Below are 22928 nucleotides of genomic sequence, written 5' to 3' on the forward strand. Positions count from 1 at the left end.
ATGGGATTAAATTAATTTCGGATATCTGGTCAGCATGGATGAATTGAACCAAAGGGTCTGTTTCAGTGCTGTACATCTTTATGACTCTATGACTCTAGTTCTGTTTCCTTGGGAAAACATGACTGTTGACTTGTGCCCAGCACAATGCCATAGAAGAGCAAGCATTTTGCTAGCATTGATGTTTGAGGGAGTGAGTGGCAAAATAGATGTGTGGACCATTGCTCTTCCTTCTTCATGGTGCCATACAGCTGAGTCTTATTTTTTTTGATTTTTAAAAAGGGTGAGTCATATTGAGTTTGTTGGAAGGATTCTCACCAGGAGACCAAGAAAGTTTTCTCATCGTATTTTATGAAACTCACCAAATTAATTCTTGCTCCCGCCCCTATGGCATCTATGATGTCTGATTTCTGCCCCATCTTGCCATGCACCTATCCCAGAAAAGCTTGCTGCTCAGCAAGTATATGCCCAAAGACCAGCATCCCTTGCGTCTGTGCCATCTTTGAAAGCTCGCCATGAACTGGGAGGAGCAATGGCATTTGGAAGCTATTCAGACTCAGTTTTGAAGTCTGTTTCGAGAGTCGGCTGAGAAGGCGAAGTTGTTTGGAGGAACATGGAGCTCAATCCACCAGGTAAGCAATCTAGGTTCCATGTTAGGTTCCATGACAGTTCGTTTGTTTGGCCAATTTAGCAAGTTCAGAACTGGAATACTCATGAGCCAAATTGACTTAACAAACATTTTCACCATCAATTAGCAACTCACTCCTGCCGAGGGAGAATCCAACTGGGCCACCTCAAAGATGAATTTGACATTCAAATGAGCCTCACTCAACTTCATCCAATTCTGCCACACAACATGCCACACCTTACATTGCTCAGAATCATAAGATTCTGTCCAATGGCTTGTTTACATCTCTCTGGTCAAGCAAAAGGCTTAGCTACTCATCCAAAAGGTGGAGCCATTTACAGTGGATTGCCCTGTGAGTAGCTGTGTAAAATCAGGTCAAAACGTTAAGTTGCTAGACCAACAGGAAGATTTCCTGACACACACACACCTCCTACTGGTGGGATCTACATAAAAGAACACTCTCCACCAGCAGAAAGTAGCCAAAAGACTAATTGAGATGTACCATGTGGGAAACCCAAGTCAGCTTGAGCTGTGAAGTCATTAGCTACTGCATTAATACTTCATGAATATCAGCGAGTTGGGTAACATCTTAAACTAGTCAGTATATTCTGATTTGTCAAGTATTACCGAGAAGTATAATGGTGGAATATACAAACTACAAAGCTATGAGGACAGGTCTCACATTACTCAATTCTCAACATCACTCATTTTATGTATATGCAACTGTCTATGTGGCTGTAAACCCATTATTAAGGCTCATTTTGATCTAAGGAGTAAACAGAGTTAGAATCCGAGGGAACCTCACACTGTGGTTTGCTTTAAGTCCTGCACTGACTGCAGATTCAGGCCTGAAGTGAAGAGATCTCCACAGCCAAAGTTGTGTTATTAGGCTTAAGCCTAATTCCTCCTTGTCAGATTATTCATTGGGTCTTCCAACCAATGGGCAAGGGTTGAGGGCGTGATGCAGGGATGGATGTTGTGGGGATCAGGGACAATGAATAGGTGTAACAGAAACCATTTAAACAGAACTGGGTTTTTTTTTGAGAAGAAATATTAAAATGCCATCTAGATATCTTTAGTGATGGAGTAGTTAGCAATGCAGTTGCTTTATTAGGCACTAAGCATAGCTATCCTGTACAGTAACTTCTCTGCAGGAGGAAGTAGCACAAAGGGTTAACATCAGCTCAAAATGTTGACAGGATTTGGGAATAGATGTGAAGGAAATGCTCCCGTGAAGAAATCTGATGAGGCAAAAGCTTCCCAGCACTGCACCAAATCAATTTGAGAGGCTCAATGTGCCCATCACAAAATGTTCACTTCAAACTACTGCACCAGTAGTAGCTTGTGAGACAGAGATACAGCCTTGCTGCTCTTTTCAAGCAACACAGTAATGGCCCAGATTGTAATATCTGATGTTTATCAATAACAACTGCAAAGTAGGATTTTTGTCACCTATGCATTGTAAAATTATATCCACTTCCATGTAGGAACAGTTCCAACAAAACCTTGTTCAATGATACATGCCCAATATTCTCACTCATACGTTGGGATGACTTCTGAACATATTATTCCTTCAAATTTAAGTTTCACAAAATATTGCTCCCCTGTCAGACAACCTGGGATGTAAGCTTGCCCAGGAAGTGAGCTTCCCATCTCCAGTGCCTCCATAGATGGCTTTTACAAGTTTTAGGAATTGACAATACAGATGTATTGCAGGTGGTCTCCCCGGGCTCTGTACTATTAATATCTTCCGTCCTGTCTTATTTCTATCCTACATACTCAATTATAACACCAAGTACATTGCCATGCAAGCCTTCTGCGAAGTGTGTTGCTTGAGATTAACATCATGCTGAATGTTTCTCTTGAATAGGAATAGAGTGGACCATTCAATCCCATTATCTTGTCCTACAATTGCATGAGTTATAATTTCAGTGAGATAGAGTCATAGAGATGTACAGCATGGAAACAGACCCTTCGGTCCAACCAATCCATGCCGACCAGGTATCCCAACCCAATCTAGTCCCACCTGCCAGCACCCGGCCCATATCCTTCCAAACCCTTCCTATTCATCTACCCATCCAAATGCCTCTTAAATGTTACACCACTTCCTCTGGCAGCTCATTCCATACACGTACCACTCTCTGCATGAAAAGGTTGCCCCTTATGTCTGTTTTATATCTTTCCCCTCTCACTCTAAACCTATGCCCTCTAGTTCTGAAATCCCCCACCCCAGGGAAAAGACTTTGCCTATTTATCCTATCCATGCACCTCATAATGTTGTAAGCCTCTATAAGGTCACCCCTCAGCCTCTGATGCTCCGGGAAAACAGCCCCAGCCTGTTCAGCCTCTCCCTGTAGCTCAAATCCTCCAACCCTGGCAACATCCTTGTAAATCTTTTCTAAACCCTTTCAAGTTTCACAACATCTTTCTGATAGGAAGGAGACCAGAATTGCACGCAATATTCCAACAGTGGCCTAACCGATGTCCTGCACAGCCGCAACATGACCTCCCGACTCCTGTACTCAATACTCTGACCAATAAAGGAGAGCATACCAAACGCCTTCTTCACTATCCTATCTACCTGTGACTCCACTTTCAAGAAGCAATGAACCTGCCAAGGTCTCTTTGCTCAGAAACATTCCCCTGGACCTTACCATTCAGTGTATAATCTTTATCTTCATTACTGTAAAGTTGGTATGAGAATATTGCAACAATCATTTTCCACCATAAAACACCTCAATGTACTAAAGGAAAGGGAGACTAAAATTGTATCTCCTTGGTTCTATTAGTTCTCGCACTGTTCTGACAGGGCCATTTGCGATGTAGCCCTCATATGACTCACCCAACTCAAGACACTAACATTCAAGCCACCGACTCATGCCAGAAGACTGAGAAGGAGCCTTACATGATACAACTGTTTGATACAATGTCAGCATATCCAATCTGAACCAAACAGTCCCAGGCAAAAGAAAATGACTTTTCACACAACAAGCACCAAGATAGGTATTGAACCTTGCAGTTCAGGGCCAGTTACCCAAATTTCAGGTAAAATAACTTTTATGTATGACTGCTGTTGCAAACATCTGGAAGGCTTGTTGCAGGTGTTGCGATGAATCGCTGGAGAGCATTGCCACATCTTCGTTGGGTGGGCAGAGCATCAGGTGACCTGTTCAAACAAAGAATTCAGCTCTAGACTGTCTCAGCTCTGCAGGATGACAGAGAAATAGAGATCAGGCTGCGGGGAGGACAAACTCTATGCATGTCCTCTGCCAAATTCAGGCTGGACTCTTCCAAACTACTGAACGATGACAGGAGAAGCTATCTGGCAGGTCATCAGTGTTCATATCCATCTGCACTCACCGTGTGCTGCCATATTGTGATCCTAAGCTAAGTCCTCTCCAGTACAAATTGTCTGATGCTTCACTCTCATGAAGCGTTGGAAAACAAACTATCATTTCACCCTCCCCCTGCTAAAGGCTACTCTTTCATTAATGACTCACTACATGGTGATCCCAACTCCCAGTTATTCTTGAAGGTTTATGCAGCACCAGTCTCTAATCTGGTAGCTCTCTTGCATTATGGTTGGGCAGCTGGCAGTTCATAGATGGTTGCAAGCAGGAAAACGGAAAGGGTTTGTGGATGTGAGAGAAAGAGGTCAGAGTAGGAAACTCATCCCGCCATCTGCCAGGTAGCAGGATGAGGGAGAGCAGACAGTTAAGAAGGGACATAAGGCAGGAATATATTGTCACGTTTTCAGTGATGCTAGATGCTATGGACCCCTATGGCAGCTGAGGCCATGTTGCTGATAACTATCTCACCCCCAGGCTCAGGAGATGCACATGTTCTTATCCTTTTCCAGTTCTGCTACCTGCTCTTCCACTGTGTGCCACCTGTTCCTGCAAGGAAGATGCCATAGTGACTGATCACATAGCAGTTGTGTATTGCTGCATTTGGATGATGCACATGTCACAGCTAAATAGCTAGAGGTTAGTGCAGACAGGGAAGAGAGGAATGACAGGCTGGCATCATTACTGCATTTATGAGCTATTCTTTAATTCATATGGCTGGAGAAGTGTCATATTTTGATGTCAATCGTTGAGGTAGATGCCAGGATGAAAGGCCTGACTCCCCTGAGTGGTAGAGGCTGATAATGGATAAGTGATGGGGCTATGAATCAATTAAATATGTGAGAAGTTGCCGGAGCAGGGGATAGGTGATTTCATAAGAAGGTACATTCCCTGATGTTGACATTCCTTGCTTGAGGCCATTAAATTTCTTGCAGTCCTGCAGCCAGCCCTTGCATCCAAATGTTTGAAGTTGACCTTCCTGATGACCTGTTCCCACTCCCTTCTTTGGCTGGCTCTTTGGGGCCTTCTGGTATCTTTCTTGCTGTCCACCTCTAACATTAATGTTACATCCATCACCCTGTCTTTGTGCTGGTGTTCAATTTATCATCTTTTGAATTCCAGAACAAAAATGCTGACTGCAGCTTCCCTTTAAGAGGGACGGAGTGTGTTTTTTTTTTGGAATAGAGTGCTGACTGATTGGGTAATTTCATTATAATTTTGATCACTGGTAAACATAGGGGAAGAAGGAAATAAAGAAAGATTGCCTCTTCTTACAGTCGGTGATGATGAGATGGGAGCACCAAGACTTTGTGCTACTACTTGTAACTTGTAACAGAACCAATGTGAAAGGGCAAAAACTAGGCCGGATGAATTTTCAGTTCCAGGTGTATGATGCTGATGATGCCTTTATTGGTGGAATGGCAGGGGTAGGGGAAGTGAAAAGCAGCACAATTTTTTTTTAAAACAATTACTTCTCATTTTCTTTCCATTATAAACAGTGATCAAAGTGTCTTGCTATCCTCCTCATGTCTCTCATAATGAATTCATCCTTGGTTGATCCAGCATCTGTAAGGGATCTTCAACTCTTTAGCAGAAAAATACACACAAAGAATGGGTTTTAAATAAAAGCCATTAATGATTACATTGAGTTCAAAGCTGTCAACAGTGTAGAAATATGAGGACAGAGACCTGTAATTAGAAAGAGTCACAACAGTTCAGATTCATTCAAGGGCCTGGAGTTGTGTCTATTAGCACACATGCATCAAAATAATGTTAAGATGTATGTTCATAAATCAGAAGAAAAACAGTATTTGTCTCAAAGATTGAATGACAATCATTTGGATTGTATTAATATTTGCCAAGGCCAATTCAAAAGGCATTTGTAAGGTACTTTTCTCATCAAAATCCATAATGTGAACTTTTCAGAATGAAAGTGGAAGTTTAATAAGAATTGATTGTGCCTCTTGCATGGAAGGTGAATTTGACAGGGGATAAGGGAAAGCTGAAAGGGGCTACAAAGGATCAGGTACAGCAGGACTGCAGCCATTGTACTGGATTGGAGATGGAGGGATAAATATGTGAAGGTTAATGAAAGCTGTTAAGTTGGTTTATATTTAAGCTTCTTAAGTGCTCACTAAGGCAGAACGTAACTCACCTCAGGACTGGCTGGGAATGGAATTCCCCAGTTCTGGCTCTACCCTCATTTATTTTTCCAAATGAAAAGTATTTTCTTCGTATATCCTATCTGCATTTAAACAAGGATTGTCTTTCACAACCTCACAGTTCAAAGTGCTTTGCAGTCAATTTTAAATTATTTTGAAGTGTTACTACACGGCAGCCTAAATTCACACAGCAAAATCCCACAGACAGCAATAACATAATAACATAAACATATTATCTGCTCTGTGATGTTGATTGAGGGATAAACGTAATTCAGAACATTCAGAATTCAGAAAACTCAAATCACAAACAGAAAAGTCTGGAGAGACACAACAGGTCTAACAGCAACTGTGAAGGGAGAAACAGAATTCACTTTCAAGTCCCCTTGGAACTGAAGAGGAATGGAAACATACTCCCAGTGAAACCACTGTCTCATTGGTTACGATGATACCCCCTGCCTCAAGGATTCTCAACCATGTCTGACCCCCATATCCAACACGTCTGCCCTCAACTCTACCCTCCTTCGAAAATACTGATATAGTTCCCCTTATCCTCACTTTCTGCCTCATTAGCCTTCACCTTCCAAGGATTATCCTCCATGGTTTGCATCACATGTAGCAGGATTCCATATCAAACATATCGTCCCGTCCCCATTAGCATTCTGTAGGGACTGTCTGTGCCAACCTAGCCTACTCCTCCATCACTCATTGCAATTTCTAATAAACCTATTACACCTTCTCTTGTACTCATACAAGCATTACACTTGCCCCTTGCCTGCTCCCTCCTCACTGTCCAAAGCCCCAAATATACACTTACAGGTGGAGCAGTAATCTACTTCCACCTCTTTCAATCTTGTTTACTGTGGTCAGTTCTTGTAAAGTAGTCTCCTCTATATTGGCAATACCAAATGTAGACTAGTTGATTACTTCGCGGACCACCTCTCACCTTTCTGAAAGAAAGTCCACAACCTCCTGGTCACTTGAAGTCACTTTGAAGTCACTTGGTGTGCGGGGTGCTCGAGCTAGGTGGATAAAGAACTGCTTAACCACAGGAGACAGAGAGTAGTAGTTGAAGGGAGTTTCTCAAAATGGAGAAAGGTGACCAGTGGTGTTCCACAGGGATCAGTGCTGGGGCCACTGTTGTTTGTAACAAACATAAATGATCTGGAAGAGGGCACTGTTGGTATGGTCAGCAAGTTTGCAGGTGACACGAAGATTGGTGGAGTAGCAAAAAGCATAGGGAACTGTCAAAGAATACAGGAGAATATAGATAGACTGGAGATTTGGGCAGAGAAGTGGCAGATGAAGTTCAATCCAGGCAAATGTGAGATGATGCATTTTGGCAAGTCTAATTCCAGAGCGAATTATACAATAAACAGAAGAGCCTTGGCAAAAGTTGATGAGCAGAGAGATCTGGGAGTTCAGGTCCATTGTACCCTGAAGGTTGCTGCACAGGTGGATAACATGGTCAAGAAGGCATATGGTATGCTTGCCTTCATTGGATGGGGTATTGAGTGTAAGAGCTGGCAGGTCATGTTAAAATTGTACAAGACATTAATTCAGCAGCTTTTAGAATACTGTGTGCAGTTTTGGTTGCCACATTCCCAAAAGGATGTGGATGCTTTGGAGAGGGTGCAGAGAAGGTTAACGAGGATGTTGCCTGGTATGGAAGGTGCTAGCTATGAAGAGAGTTTGAATAGGTTAGGTTTGTTTTCATTAGAAAAATGGGGGTTGAGGGGGGACCTGATTGAGGTCTACAAAATCATGAAAGGTATAGACAGGGTAAGCTTTTCCCCAGAATGAAGGATTCAAAAACGAGAGGTCACGCTTTCAAGGTGAGAGGTGAAAAGTTTAAGGGGGATACACGCGGCAAGTACTATGCACACAGGGTGGTAGGTGCCTGGAACACGTTGCCAGGCATAGGTAGTAGAGGCATCTTCATGAGTAGGTGGGAAGCAGAGGTATACAGATGCTTAGGAATTGGGCTGCAGGTTTAGACAGTGGTTTTGGATTAGCTCAGGCTTGGAGAGGCGAAGGGCCTGTTCCTGGGCTGTAAATTTCCTTTGTTCTACTTGTCACACAATACACTATCTTGCTGTCATGTTATCATTTCCATCCTAGGCCTGCTGCAATATTCCAGATGTGAGCTGGAAGAATACCACCTCATTTTCTACTTAGGCATCTTTCAGCCTTCAGAGCTCAACAATGAGTTCAACAACTTCAGAACATGAACAACAATCTCCATTTTTATTAACCCCTTGCCCATTGTTCTGCACCACCACTTTGTTTGCTATCAGCACAACTGTTCTACTTTCTGCTATTACCACATACTATGAACACCTCTTAACCCACATCGCTTCTCTGCTATCATAAACAGTTTCTTCGCCTTTTGCTCTTGGGTACAATTCCCAGGAGTTCTACTTGCTCCTCTTCACTTCTTCATGGTATAAAACCAAGCACTTTTCCAGCCCACTGTAAATACAAAGAGGAGTCATATTTAATTGGAAAGATTAACTTTTGTATTTCTGTCCATGGCTGCTGCCAAACCTGTTGAAACTTTCCAACACTTCAGATCTCAGCATCCACTCTACTTTGCGTGTCGCATATTGGGGAGACCACAAGACCATAAGACGTAGGAGGAGGCCTGTCAGCTCGCCAAGCCTGCTCCATCATTCAATCAGATCACAGCTGATCTGATGATCCTCAACTTCACTCACCCGCCTTATTCCTAAAACCCTTGATTAGATTAGATTACTTACAGTGTGGAAACAGGCCCTTCAGCCCAACAAGTCCACACCGCCCCGCCGAAGCGCAACCCACCCATACCCCTACATTTACCCCTTACCTAACACTACGGGCAATTTAGCATGGCCAATTCACCTGACCTGCACATCTTTGGACTGTGGGAGGAAACCGGAGCACCCGGAGGAAACCCACGCAGACACGGGGAGAACATGCAAACTCCACACAGTCAGTCGCCTGAGGCGGGAATTGAACCCAGGTCTCTGGCGCTGTGAGGCAGCAGTGCTAACCACTGCTTGATTCCTACACAGATTAAAAATCTGTCATACTCAACTTAGAATATACTTCATGATCCAACATTTATACCCCTCTGTCATAAAGAATTCAGTTCTTCTATGCTTTCTGACAAAACCTAATTTTTTCACAGTATATTCTAATTGTCAAGTTCTTGCCAATTCATTAATCTGAGTATAATGTATCTGTAGACTGTGTCACCCTCACTACCTGCCTTCCACCTGCCAACTTGGCTACACACATCCACTTCCATCATCCTAGTTGTTAATATATGTTATAGATAATTGTGGTAATAGCACTGATCTCCATGGCATTCCACTAGTTACAGGTCGCCATCCTGAAAATGCTCATCTTATCCCAACCCTGTCTTTATAGCTAGCCATTCCTCTATCGATGCTATTATACTATCTTCAATACTATGGCCAGTATCTTACTGCACACCTTTTTGAAACCCAAATATAATACATCTACTCATACCCCTTTAGCCATTCTGCTTGTTACCTCCTCAATAATGTAATAAATTTGTCAGGCATGATTTGTCCTTCATGAAGCCATGCTGATTCTATTTGATTTTTCTTTACTATATTTCTAAGTGCTCTGATCTTGCACTCTTTATAATAGATTCTAACATTTTCCCAATGACAGATGTTAAGATACCTGTTAACTGTTTGCTGTATCCCACTCTGGTTTTAAATAAATGTGTTACACGGGCATCTTTCCCTTGGTTCATTTTCTGAATCATCTCTGTAGATGGTCTCTTTAAGATTCTAAGATGCAACACACCAGGTCGAGGGGATTCATTCGCTGTTAGCCCCATTACTTTCCCAAGTAGTAATATTTTTTCCACTACCAATGTTTTCTCCACCATTAGTTATTTTTATTATTTAGTATTTATTGCTGTTCATGTCCTCTATCATGAAGAATGATACAAAGTGTATTTTCAATTCCGCTGCCGGTTCTTGGTTTCATGTCACACTGCAGTAAGCCCTCACATTCTGAAGAGCCTAGGCAGGTTACTCTCCAATTTCACCAAAGTACATTCTATACTACACACAAGAAAATCAACTTGTTTGCAGAAAAACAGTTGCATTCTGATTCTTGGTACTCAAAAGCAAGGTTCACAGTTAACTTGACAGCTTTTTCATAACTGAATGGTGTTTGATTTAACTACAAATTTTGCAAATTATCCAAAAGGAAATAAATAAAAGCATGAAAGTTATGCTCACCCAACAGTGCTTTTGTAATTTTAATTCTGCCATTTTTTAAGTAATGTCTGTCACTTTTCACATTGCATTTGTTAATTGCAGAAATCAGCAGTGTTTACACTTCAGGATATAGATCAAAGCCAAAATATGTTATCAACAGACTAATGCCATTAGAGAGCCTTTATGCAGGTTCATTGTCTGCGAACAATTTAAACAGGTGGCTTTAAGATTTGCCCTGAATATATATCTGGAGCAACTTCATAAAAGTGTGAATTTCTATTTAATTTAATCAAAAAGGAATACTTTGCTCCCTCGAGAAATGATTATCTGCAACTCAATTGGCAATGAAAATGGAGCGTGGTGGAATCTCGGAGGGTGAATTACCTAAATGATTGTGCAGCTCCAAGAATGATATGCTCAGATTCTTAGTTGTTAGAGATCTCTGCTGGCACTTATGTGGCACAAATTCTTTATGTCTCTTTTCAACCCAAACTTGTATGCCCTGCTGCCTATGGGCATGCTTCAGCATGAGGACTCACTAAACATTGTGGAAACATCCGCAAATTTCCCTAGTTCATAGATTATGACAGAGACAGGTCATTAATGAAGCAGAGAAAGATTATTGGACCCAGGGCCTGAGGAAATCCCACAGGGACTGCTATGATTGACCTGTGACAATCACGACTAGCAACCTAGCTCGCCATTTGCCAGCATTTGGCCCATATCTCTCTAAATCCTTCCTTTTCGTATACCCATCCAGACACCTTTTAAATGTTGTAATTGTACCAGCCCCCACCACTGCCTCTGGCAGCTCATTCCATACACGGACTACCCTCTGCATGAAAAGTTTGCTGCTTAGATTTCTCTTAAATCTTTCCCCTTTCACCTTAAACCTATGCCCTTGGTTTAGGTTTTGCCCTTGCGTAAAGACTCTGTCTATTTATCCTAACCATGCCCCTCATGATTTTATAAACCTGTATAAGGTTATCCCTCAGACTCTGATGCTCCAGGGAAAATAGCCCCAGTCTATTCAGCCTCTCCCTATAGCTCAAACCTTCCAATTCCGGCAACATCCTTGTAGATCTTTTCTGAACCCTTTCAGGTTTCAGAACATCCTTCCTGAAGCAGGTTGACCAGAATTGTGCACAGTATTCCAAAAGTAGCCTAACCAATGTCCTATACAGCTCCAACATGACTGCCCACCTCCTCTATTCAATAAAGGCAAACATACAAAATACCTTCTTCAGTATCCTATCTACCTGCGACTCCACTTTCAAGGAACTATGAGGCTGCACTCCAAGGTCTCTTTTGTTCAGCAACATTCTCCAGGACCCTACCATTAAGTGTACAAATCCGGCCCTGGTTTGCCTTTCCAAATGCAGCACCTCACATTTATCTATATTAAACTCCATCTGCCACTCCTCGGCCCTTTGTAATCTGAGGTAATACTTTTCACTGTCCACTAAACCTCCAATTTTGGTGTCTTCTGCAAATTTACTCACAATGTTCCCATCCAAATCATTTATATAAATGATGAAAAGCAGTGGACCCAGCACTAATCCTTGTGGCACACTGCTGGTCAGAGGCCTCCAGCCTGAAAAGCAACCTCCCACCATTCCCCTCTGTCTTCCACCTTCGAGGCATTTTGGTATTCCAATAGCTCATTCTCCCTCTATTCTGTGTGATCTAACCTTGCTAACCAGTTTACTATGAGGAGCCTTGTTGAATGCCTTACTGAAATCCATACAGATCATGTCCACCACTCTGCCCTCATCAATCCTCTTCACTACTTCTTCAAAAAACTCAATCATGTTAGTAAGACACAGTTTCCTACGCACAAAGCTATGTTGACTATCCCAGTTGTGTGGAGAAAGTGAGGACTGCAGATGCTGGAGATCAGAGCTGAAAATGTGTTGCTGGAAAAGCGCAGCAGGTCAAGCAGCATCCAAGGAGCAGGAGAATCGACATTTCGGGCATGAGCCCTTCTTCCTGAAGAAGGGCTTATGCCCGAAATGTCGATTCTCCTGTTCCTATCCCAGTTGTGTGGCACTATCACTCCACTAAGTGGGACAGACTTTGAACAGATTTAGCAATAAAGACTAGGCCTATCTATGAGGCACTGTGGACCATGGACAGTAGCAAAATTGTAGTCTGACATACCTTGCATCCTCAACCTCATGGTCTGGCATTCCCATACTCAACCATTGCCACTAAGCCAGGGGATCAACCCTGGTTCAGTGGAGAATGCAGCCCCAGGCATACCTGAAAATGATATGTCACCCTGGTGAAACGTCCATACAAAACCAGTTGTGTACCAAACAAAATAAGCAGCAAGTAAAAGGCAGAGCAAAGTGATCTCACTACGAACAAATCATATCTAATCTCTGCAGTCCTGGGAATGGTGATGGCAATTTAAAAACTCACTGGGATATTTGTGGAGGTTGCCCAAAGATCCTATTCTCAATGATGGAAGAGCCCAACATATCAGTGCAAAGGATAAGGCTGAGGCACTTGCAGCAAACTTCATCCAGAAATATTGAGTAAGTGAATGATCCACTTTGGCCTCCTCTGAGCATCACAGATACCAGTTTTCAGCCAGTTAGATTCACTGCAAATGATATCAAGAAACAGTTGGAGGAATTGGATGCAGGAAAGGCTATGGGCCCTGACAACATTCTGACAGTGGTACTAAAGACTTGAGTTCCAGAATTGCTGCTCCTCTAGCCAAGCTTTCCAATACAGCCTCAACAATTGGCATCCACCTGATAGTGTGGAAAATTGCCCAAGTATGTCCTGTACACAAAAAAAGCAGGACAAATCCAACCCAGCCAATTACCACCCCATCAGTCTACTCTCGATTATCACTAAAGTATGGAAGGTGTCATTAACAGTGCTACCAAGCAACAACCTGCGCAGCGATGTCCAGTTTGGGTTCCACCAGGGCCACATAGCTCCTGATCTCATTACAACCTTGGTTCAAATATGGACAACAGAGCTGAATTCCAGAGGTGAGGGGCAAGTGACTCCCCTTGATGTCAAGGCTGCATTTAACTGGATGTGGCAGCAAGGAGCCCTAGCAACATGGGAATCAATGGGTATCAGGGGGCAAACAGTCCAGTCGATGGATTCATACCTGACACATAGGAAGATGGTCGTGGTTGTTGAAGGTCAGTCATCTCAGCTCGACGACATCTCTGCAGGAGTTCCTCAGGGTAGTGTCCTAGGCCCAACCATCTTCAGCTGCTTCATCAATGACCTTCCGTTCATGATAAGGTCAGAAATAGGGATGTTCACCAATGATTGCACAATGCTCTGTACCATTCGCAACTCCTCCAATACTTAAGCAGTCCATATTCAAATACAATCAGATCTGGACAATATCCAGGCTTGGACTGACAAGTGGCAAGTAACATTCGCACCACACAAATGTCAGGCAATGACTATCTCTAATATGAGACAATATAACCACTGCCCTTTGATGTTCAACGCTGTTACCATCACTAAACTCCCACTATGAACATCCTGATGGTTACCATCGACCAGAAACTCACTGGGCTCGCCACATAAACACAGTGGCTAGGGAGCAAGTCAGAGGCCAGGAATACTAGCCTCTGACAGGAAAGAGTAATCACATCCTATCTGCCCAAAGCCTGTCCATCATCTACAAGGCAGAAGTCAGGAGTGTGATGGAATATTTCCCACTTGTCTGGATGGCTGCAGCTCCAATACCACTCAAGGTGTTTGACTCCATCCAGGCCAAAGCAGCCCAGTGGATTGGTACCACATCCGCAAGCATCCACTTCATCCAACATGGATGCTCAGTAGCAGCAGTGTGTACTATCTACAAGATGCACAGCAGAAATTCACCAAATATTCTCAGACAGCACCTTCCTAACCCACAACCACCTCCATCTAGAAGGACAAGGGCAGAAGACAGATAGAAATGCAGGACCTGCAAGTTCCCCTCCAAGCTACGCACCATCCTGACTTGTAAATATATTGCTGTTCCTTCACCATTGATGGGTCAACATACTGGAATTCCCTCACACAGGGCATTATGAGTCTACCCATATCACATGGACTGCAGTGATTCAAGAATGCATCTCACCACCACGTCCTCAATGGCAACTACAACTGGGCAATAAATGCTTCTAGATAGAGATACCTATGACCCACAAGAGCGTTTAAAAAAATACTTTCATGGAAATCTATGAGATCTGTCTATGATAGGTAGGTTGGTAAGCATGAGGTCAACACCACCCATGATAGACCCAGTTTAGTAGTTATGTCCTTTAGGACTTGGCTAGCCTAGTCTGTCATGGTGAAACTGCCATTTTAGGTGATGAACGCTGAGCTCCCCCACCCACAACACACCCTGTGGTGATGCCACCTTCATACCTCTTCCAGCAGGTATTCAACATGGAAGAGTGATTCTACATTAATTCATCAACTAAGGGACGGGGAGAAGGCACTGGTAGGGTCAGTGCAGTCAGGGTAGTAAGTATATGATGTTATGAATGTGAATATGCCTAGCTGCAGCTTGACACATCTGTGGAATCAATCTCCCAATTTTGGCAAAAGCATCCCCCACCTCCAAACGTTAATAAGGAGGTGATTTGAGGTTATCAGACCTGGGAATGCCCATGTCTTTCTTTAGTGCCTAGATCATTGCTAAGTGATATTTCCAGTTTAAATTACTTGCTTAGACTGTAGCAGATTTATATATCTGAATGGCAATTCAGAGAGCATGGAAGAGCCAACCACATTCCTTCGAGGCTGGAGTTATATCTAGGCCGGATATGCCATAAAAAGGACATTAGTGAATCGGATTGCCTTTTGTGACAATTGCTTCATGGTTCTCAAATACGATATCAGGTTAAATGAATTGAATTTAAATTATGCCAGCCACCATAGTGGGATTTAAACACATGGCCAGAGAATTAGCCAAAGCTTCTGATTACTAGCTGAGTGACATTCTCATAGGTCACTACCTACCTATGGTTTTTTTTAGTAAACATAAACAAATGCACTAATTTCAGTACTTTAAACCCCAAGAGATAAAATTTCCAATTATAACTCAGTACATTTTGAAGTAAATTGAGTTTTGATTAGAAATTCATGGTTTAATCGGTGTATAATCATTATGAAGAGGTATACTAACCAGACTTATCCCACCCATGGCTGACAAGACCTTGTCTTTCCATTTGCTTTTGCCTAGTGAATGGCCTTCCTGTTCCTTCTTTTGTTGCTACAAAACAATATTTGTTATTATTAGGACAAACAATAATCACAGTAACAAAATGTACAAGTACCATAACATTGGTTGCAATAAGAGAAGTATTATTATAGTCAGACAAATCTTAATCACAATTAACAGACATTGATCATAATACGACAAACATTGAACTTATGGAAATAATGGGGGAGTAGTTGAGATGCTTTTATAGAGAGCTGGCATGACTTTAACAGGTTGAATGGCCTCCTGTAGTGTAACTATTCCACGATTCATTCCATGATTCTCTAATAACATAAATCTTGATATCAATTATCACAATGCTCAGATGTCAAATTGACAACAACTCTGACATAATTATGGCACAAATATTATAAAATAACTTACATTTCGATCCTTTTCCTCTCTTAAAAGCTTCTTCTGCAAAAGTTTGGATTCATATTCTGGTCTTGGATGCTCCTAAAAGCAGTCCACACACAAACAAGACATAAAGACTGAATTGATGGAAGATTCTTCTTCTGATATAAGCACAAAAACTCTGCCAAGTGCTAGTTTTCTCCTGGTATAAGCAGTGAGTTAAAGGATGCAAGAAAGACAGCCAAAGATAACGGCTTTGGTAATGATTGGTAAGCTTCTAGAATTTCAAGCAAAGCTGATGAAAAAATTACAAAAGCTTTAGTTATAATTTACAAAGTCTTTTTTGGTTCAGGAAGTTAGATTGGAAAATTGGAATTGTAATTCTGTTGTTTAAGAAAGGTGAGCTAGAGAAATCAGGAAATTATAGATCTCTTACCCTAATATCTATTGTGGCAAAGCTACTGGAATCTATAATGAAGAAATAAGCACTTATACAAATTTGAGCTGATTGAAAGGCAATATCAATTCATAAAGGTTGGGTAATGTTTGCATAATATTATTGCATTTCTGAGGAAGTAACTAAAGAGCTGGGGCTTAGTTATAGATGCAGTTTCTATGCACTTCTACTGAACATTGAATATGGTTTGAAAATAAGAATTATATTTAAATGTAATTCAACTTGAAAGCAAATTATTGACCTGATTGGTTCAGTGGTAAAACATTGTTATAATGGGTAAAATACTCAAAGTGACTACCACCATCCCACAGGTTCAAGGAGGCAGATCACCACCACCTTCTCAAAGTCAACTACTGAGGGGCAAAAATGTTGGCCCAGCCCTTGATTCACACAGATCCATGAATGAATAAAGAAGACATAGAACTAGAATGGGGCCTCAACTGTTTGATGTATTTATTAATGACATGGATACATAGTAGAGAACTGTGTGTTCAACTCTGATGGCACAAAGCTGCGTGGTATAACAATCTGCATAGACAGCAATATCAAATTACAAAAATATATTGATAGATTAAATGATGGATCAGTTTAGTGGATTGTAAGTGTGTGAGTCTTTCTATTCTATCTATTTATAGACTATAGTCTAGTCTGTCTAGTTTAGTCCATAAAAAGATGGATAATTTTTAGAAAGTTTCTTTAAAATGAAGAAAAGCTGGGCATACTAGAGAGCCAAATAAAATTGGAGGTCCATAAAAAAAATCTACTGAAATACACCGGGCAAGTTCAAAAATGCTAATCTAGAGTTATATTAGAATTGCTAGAATATAAAGAGGAGATAGTTTTTCTACAGCTACGCAAAGCCTTGCTTAGATGATGATTTGGAGATGCCGGTGTTGGACTGGGGTGGACAAAGTTAAAAATCACACAACACCAGACCTGGTGTTGTGTGATTTTTAACTTTGCTTAGACCATATCTGGAATACTGTGCACAATTCCAGGTATGCAGGATATATTAGCCAGCACAGATATTCCAGAATGTTATTCATAGTAAAATGCTGCCAAATATTATTTATCATCTGATGTAAGCATTAAGTGCAGAAAAAGCCAATCTTGATGTTTGCAGTTAAAGTATGTCAAACCTGCATACGCTCCTTGGTGTATTATTGGCAATAAAAAAGGAAGGAAAATGTATTAAAACAGACATTCAAAAATTTTTAAATGAAACAAAGGACTGCAGAGGTTGGAAATTTAAAACAAAAATACAAATTGCCAGAGAAACTCAGTAAGTCTGTCAGCATCTGTGGTGACAAAGCAAAGTTAACATTTTGAGTTCAGTAATCCTTTTCTCGAACGAAAGTTTCTGTCGAGTTTCTACAGCAATTTCCACTTTAGTTTTAAAAAAAATTAAATCTATTCCCTACTCTGAACATAAGGCAATAGTCTATTTGTAGCAGTTTCAAGAATACAATGGGCTACAACACTGACTAACTTTGATTGAATAAGCCACAGAGTAGAAATTCAGTTTGATCATTTCAAGCAATCATAACAAAGCCCGAGGTGTTACTCTCAGGCAATTTTTAACCTGATTGGATCAATACTTATCCAAGTAATAGACATGTGCCACAAATAATTAAAACAGGATTTCTACTTCTATGTCTTTGGCTGAATGTTCAGATTGCTTATATAATCAGTTTTTGAACTCTCTGTAATATTTAACTGGCACTTGCGGCAATAAGTTATATTCCAGCTGAAGGAACAGCACAGTTAATCAAGATCAGGATACAGATTTGCAGAACAAGATTTTTAAAATTGCAGAAGTTCTTCTAGTTTCCAAAATATTTTTGGAGGTTAATTGTTGATGGATTACTGCCTTCTTTGAAGTGAATGTCAGTGCTGAAAAAGAGAACACACCACTCAGACCAGCAACTGCTTGAGGCACAGGCTACACCTGTGGCATGGCAGGACATATAACAGAGCCACCCCCCCTCCACCCCCCCCCCCACCCCCGCCACCCTCCCCAAACAGTATTGAAGCAAATAGCTCAAAGCTAATCCTGCAGCAGCTTATCCTAATTAATCTATGTTTGTGTTTTCATATTTCTGATACCATCTTTCTTGTAATCTAGTGTCACTTTAATGTCATTTCGTATCGGGCTGTGAGTAGCCGTGTGATGGGAATCTACATCCTTTAGGAATTGGATTCAGACTCATTTTACATAGAAAGCTTTTTATCCAATTGAGACAAAATACATTCATTCCATTAGTCTGGAGCGGATTGAATTTCTTTCATCTGAAGTGATAATATTCTCCTCAGTCATTCAGATTTCTGTAACAGTTTTAAATGTTAGGAACATAAAGTTGGTTCATACCAGCTTGAAAGACATGAGAGAGGTAATTTTGTGTTTCTGATAGGGACACTCACATATCAACTCTCAACAGTAAGCCCTGGCAAGTTATATTACTAACTAAATAAAGATTGTATTGTTTGAGAGTTTTGTTCCTTATTTGAAACTCACATGAATTTATCTTCCTTCTATTTTGGAGCTTTCAATAATGACCCTTGATTATTTTGATTTTGGATCAGCCTTTGCTTGGAATTACTACTCTCCATTTGAGTCAGAAGTTCAGAGGCTAAAGGCCCATTCTGAGTTAGCACCTAATCAGAACTGACATTTTATTGATATTGTGTGACTTGGAAAGTCCTGAGGTTGAATTGTGCAATATACTATAGATTCTAGTTATCTTCATTTTTAGGTTTGCTTATCCTTTGAGAGAATAATTACAAACTTAATGACATCAATGTCATTGCAAAGGACTTGTTATGCATTATTCAATGATCCCTGTCTTATTGAAGCACAGAAACCTGATCCTGCATTCTCCCAATGTTGCTTTATGCAAATAATCAAGCTAAATACAAAATGCAAACAGTCTCCTTTCTGAGCTACCCTATATTTTTAAGCAATTCCATTGAATGGACTTCTATCTCTCTACGAGATTACATTGAAGATTACTTAGCTTTTCTGAGATAGATCCCAGCACCAATTTCTCTTCAAAATGTTTATCTTCAGTGAGAACTTTATCTAGACCAGTCAGCTTTCTTGCCAGACTGGATTTTATGAACTTGTATCAATAATTTTGGTAAAAGCAGGTTCACGATATGTACGCTACTGGTACAAACTACAGACAAAACTGAGTTTGTTATGTTCATAACCTACAAGTCATTGATGCACTCTTTCCAAGGCAACAGCAATTTCTCATCCTTTTTGTGGAGGCTGTGGAAAGAGCACTGGGGTTTGGTGCATTGCTAGATTCTTACAGGTTAGACTACACACACTGCTTGATCTCCATTAGGCACCACCTACGAGGGTCAACAAGGATGGCTTCCATTCACTCAGTATCCAACTTGTTAGTGACCAGCAATTTCTGTAGGCCCATGCTCATATTCCTACACAACTCCACCATATCAGTCATTAAGAGGGCTTCAGTATGAGCCCTGGATTCATTCTCCATTTATTTAATTCTCAACAATGTTGCTACATAAAGGGGAAATACTGTGTTTCTGCTTCAGGAAGAAGACAGAACAGGATGGTTTAAAGAGAGGGGCTGTATTTTGCAGAATGGAGCACAGCACAGCAGCACGCTGAGTTCCTGGAGTTGCAAAGCAGGATCTTAATGAATTAAGGTTTAGAACGTACAACAAACAACATAGAACAATACAGCACAGAACAGGCCCTTCAGCCCACAATGTTGTGCCGACCATTGATCCTCATGTGAGGTAAACCTAATGTACAAACTCCCAAATTTCTGTGACTATATGCATGTCCAGCAGTCTCTTAAATATCCCCAATGACTTCACTTCCACAACTGCTGCTGGCAACGCATTCCATGCTCCCACAACTCTCTGCGTAAAGAACCCACCTCTGACATCCCCTCTATACTTTCCGCCAAACAGCTTAAAACTTTGACCCCTCGTGTTAACAATTTCTGCCCTGGGAAAAAGTCTCTGGCTATCGACTCTATCTATGCCTCTCATTATCTTGTATACCTCAATTAGGTCCCCACTCTTCCTTCTTTTTTCCAATGAAAAAGTCCGAGCTCAGTCAACCTCTCTTCGTAAAATAGGCCCTCCATTCCAGGCAGCATCCTGGTAAACCTCCTCTGAACCCTCTCCAAAGCATCCACATCTTTCCTATAATAGAGAGACCAGACTGGACACAGTGTTCCAAATTGGTCTAACCAAAGTTTTATAGAGCTGCAACAAGACCTCACAGCTCTTAAACTCAATCCCCCGTTAATAAAAGCCAAAATACCATATGCTTTCTTAACAACCCTGTACACTTGGGTGGCCATTTTAAGGGATCTGTGTACCTGCACACCAAGATCCCTCTGTTCCTCCACACTGCCAAGAACCCTGTCTTTAATCCTGTACTCAACTTTTAACTTCGACCTTCCAAAATGCATCACTTCGCATTTATCCAGGTTAAGCTCCATCTGCCACCTCTCAGTCCATCTCTGTATCCTGTCAATGTCATGCTGCAGGGTAAAAACAATAACTGCAGATGCTGGAAACCAAATACTGGATTAGTGGTGCTGGAAGAGCACAGCAGTTCAGGCAGCATCCAACGAGCAGCGAAATCGACATTTCGGGCAAAAGCCCTTCATTCCTGATGAAGGGCTTTTGCCCGAAACATCGATTTCGCTGCCCGTTGGATGCTGCCTGAACTGCTGTGCTCTTCCAGCACCACTAATCCAATGTCATGCTGCAACCTACAACAGTCCTCTATACTGTCAACAACACCTCCAATCTTTGTGTCGTCTGCAAACTTGCTAACCCATCCTTCAATCTCCTCATCGTTTGCGTGGTGAGCTTCCACGTCTTCAAAGCAACAACTACTGCCTCATTCCATTTCATTTAATCCTTGCACCCATTTTAGCACCCAAGAAATTCAAATCTATGAAGGTTCCTGCTAGATTATAAAGATTATTAAAGACCAACAGCTGTACCCAAAAGACACATCTATACTTCCAATAGATACTGTTATTGATCATACAAATATGACGACCACATATCTACAAATACCTTGCAAATACCTTAGTCCCCATCTTGTGCATTATTTCCCTATTCTGGTATTTCTAGGAGATGGCTCTCTGGTTTCTGCAGTATGGGTTAAGGCAGAGATAAGAGCTACTGCTGAGGGTACTTGAGGTGGATGGTAGGTGGCCAATGGCAACCTGGCTGCAGTCTGCTGGAACTCAGTTTCGACCAGGACTGCCCAGCCCAGCTGGCTGTTTGGCATCAACCAGGTTCTATTGCTCTTATGTGGGTGTTGGAGGAGGTTGGGTGCACTATATTACTAGAGAGTAGATGCAGAATCCTAAGGTCTTTTTCAAAGTAATTCTTTATTCATATTCTAATAAATATATACACTTCCACTTAGCACAAGATCTAGAATGTTGCTTCTCTCTTCAGAGTCTCTCTAACATTATGTGATTTATTAAATTAATACTGACAAGCTTCCTCTTTATGTACTTGTGTTAATCTTTAACCTACATTCCACTCAAAATCCTTGTCTTTGTACAATATTTACGTTATTTTTATTGGAGACACTGGCTGAAAGGCTGGAGCGATGGGAAGAGTCCCCGCTGATATCTTGAGAGAGGACAGCAGCAACCTCCTCCATGGAACCAATCACATTCTCAGATACCTTTACAGATACCTGAACCCTCAGCACTGCCACACTGTATGAGAATACAGAGTACGTATGCTGAGTAGCTTGTGATGTCCTGATCCATCCTCTCCTGTACATCACAGGAGGTGCTGGACAGTGGTGCCAAGCCTAAGTTTCCATCAATGCTGTCACTAAGATCTTACCTCAATATTAGACAGAGAAAAACACTTTCTGATTTACAAGCTACATTGTATGCAAATGGAACTCAATCGATTCTTCCAGTAGCAAGCCTTACTTCGTAAGTTCACACCATCAATGTTACTGTGCTCTCGCCCTATTTCTGGCCACATTCTTGTCAAGCCCAGTTTCTACTGGGAAGTGTGGTATTATTGAATGTCTTCAGAGATGCCTTAAATCAGGGATTTTCAAAATGTAAGAGGCACAAACCATCAGTTGGTGTGTGAAACAAGATGGCTGCCACAGAGTTCAGACTGATTTCCCTCAGATCAACTGTTCCCTGAGGACCTGTTGCTATTGCAAATGAAAGCTATGAATTCATAGGTGTTTTCTTCTTGGAAAAACTCAATTTTTCTTTATTGCCCCAACTTTTAACTCCTGTTCCTCAAACCTCATTAAAGAACTAAAGCAAAACACCCAACCCATGTCAAAATTTAAAGCCTACCACCACTTAGCTCCAATCAAGATTTAAAGATTAGACTCAATAGCTAAAGCTCTCCCCACACTCAAAAATTCTCATGTTCCCCATGCCCCAAATTTTCACTCCAGGATCATACAAAGTCTGAGGCATTGAAATGGAGTTTTGTTGAGAAAATGCATGGGA

At 41.4% G+C, this 22928-nt stretch overlaps 1 protein-coding gene across 4 annotated transcripts in view; it reads right to left on the reverse strand.

The window, feature by feature from the left end:
- Nucleotides 1–22928, reverse strand: part of LOC140466688 (anoctamin-1-like) — a 126302-nt gene that overhangs the window by 45743 nt on the left and 57631 nt on the right. For 3 of the 4 annotated variants that reach the window (XM_072562151.1, XM_072562147.1, XM_072562152.1), the window contains 3 exons: nt 17559–17570; nt 15993–16064; nt 15534–15620 (listed from right to left, as the gene is read on the reverse strand). In XM_072562151.1, the coding sequence (XP_072418252.1) occupies nt 15534–15620; nt 15993–16064; nt 17559–17570 (171 nt within the window). The remainder of the gene's footprint in view (nt 1–15533; nt 15621–15992; nt 16065–17558; nt 17571–22928) is intronic. The other variant, XM_072562150.1, reaches the window with a different exon arrangement.

This window comes from Chiloscyllium punctatum, chromosome 44, assembly GCF_047496795.1.
Source record: "Chiloscyllium punctatum isolate Juve2018m chromosome 44, sChiPun1.3, whole genome shotgun sequence".
In the NCBI taxonomy this organism is placed as follows: Eukaryota; Metazoa; Chordata; class Chondrichthyes; order Orectolobiformes; family Hemiscylliidae; genus Chiloscyllium; species Chiloscyllium punctatum.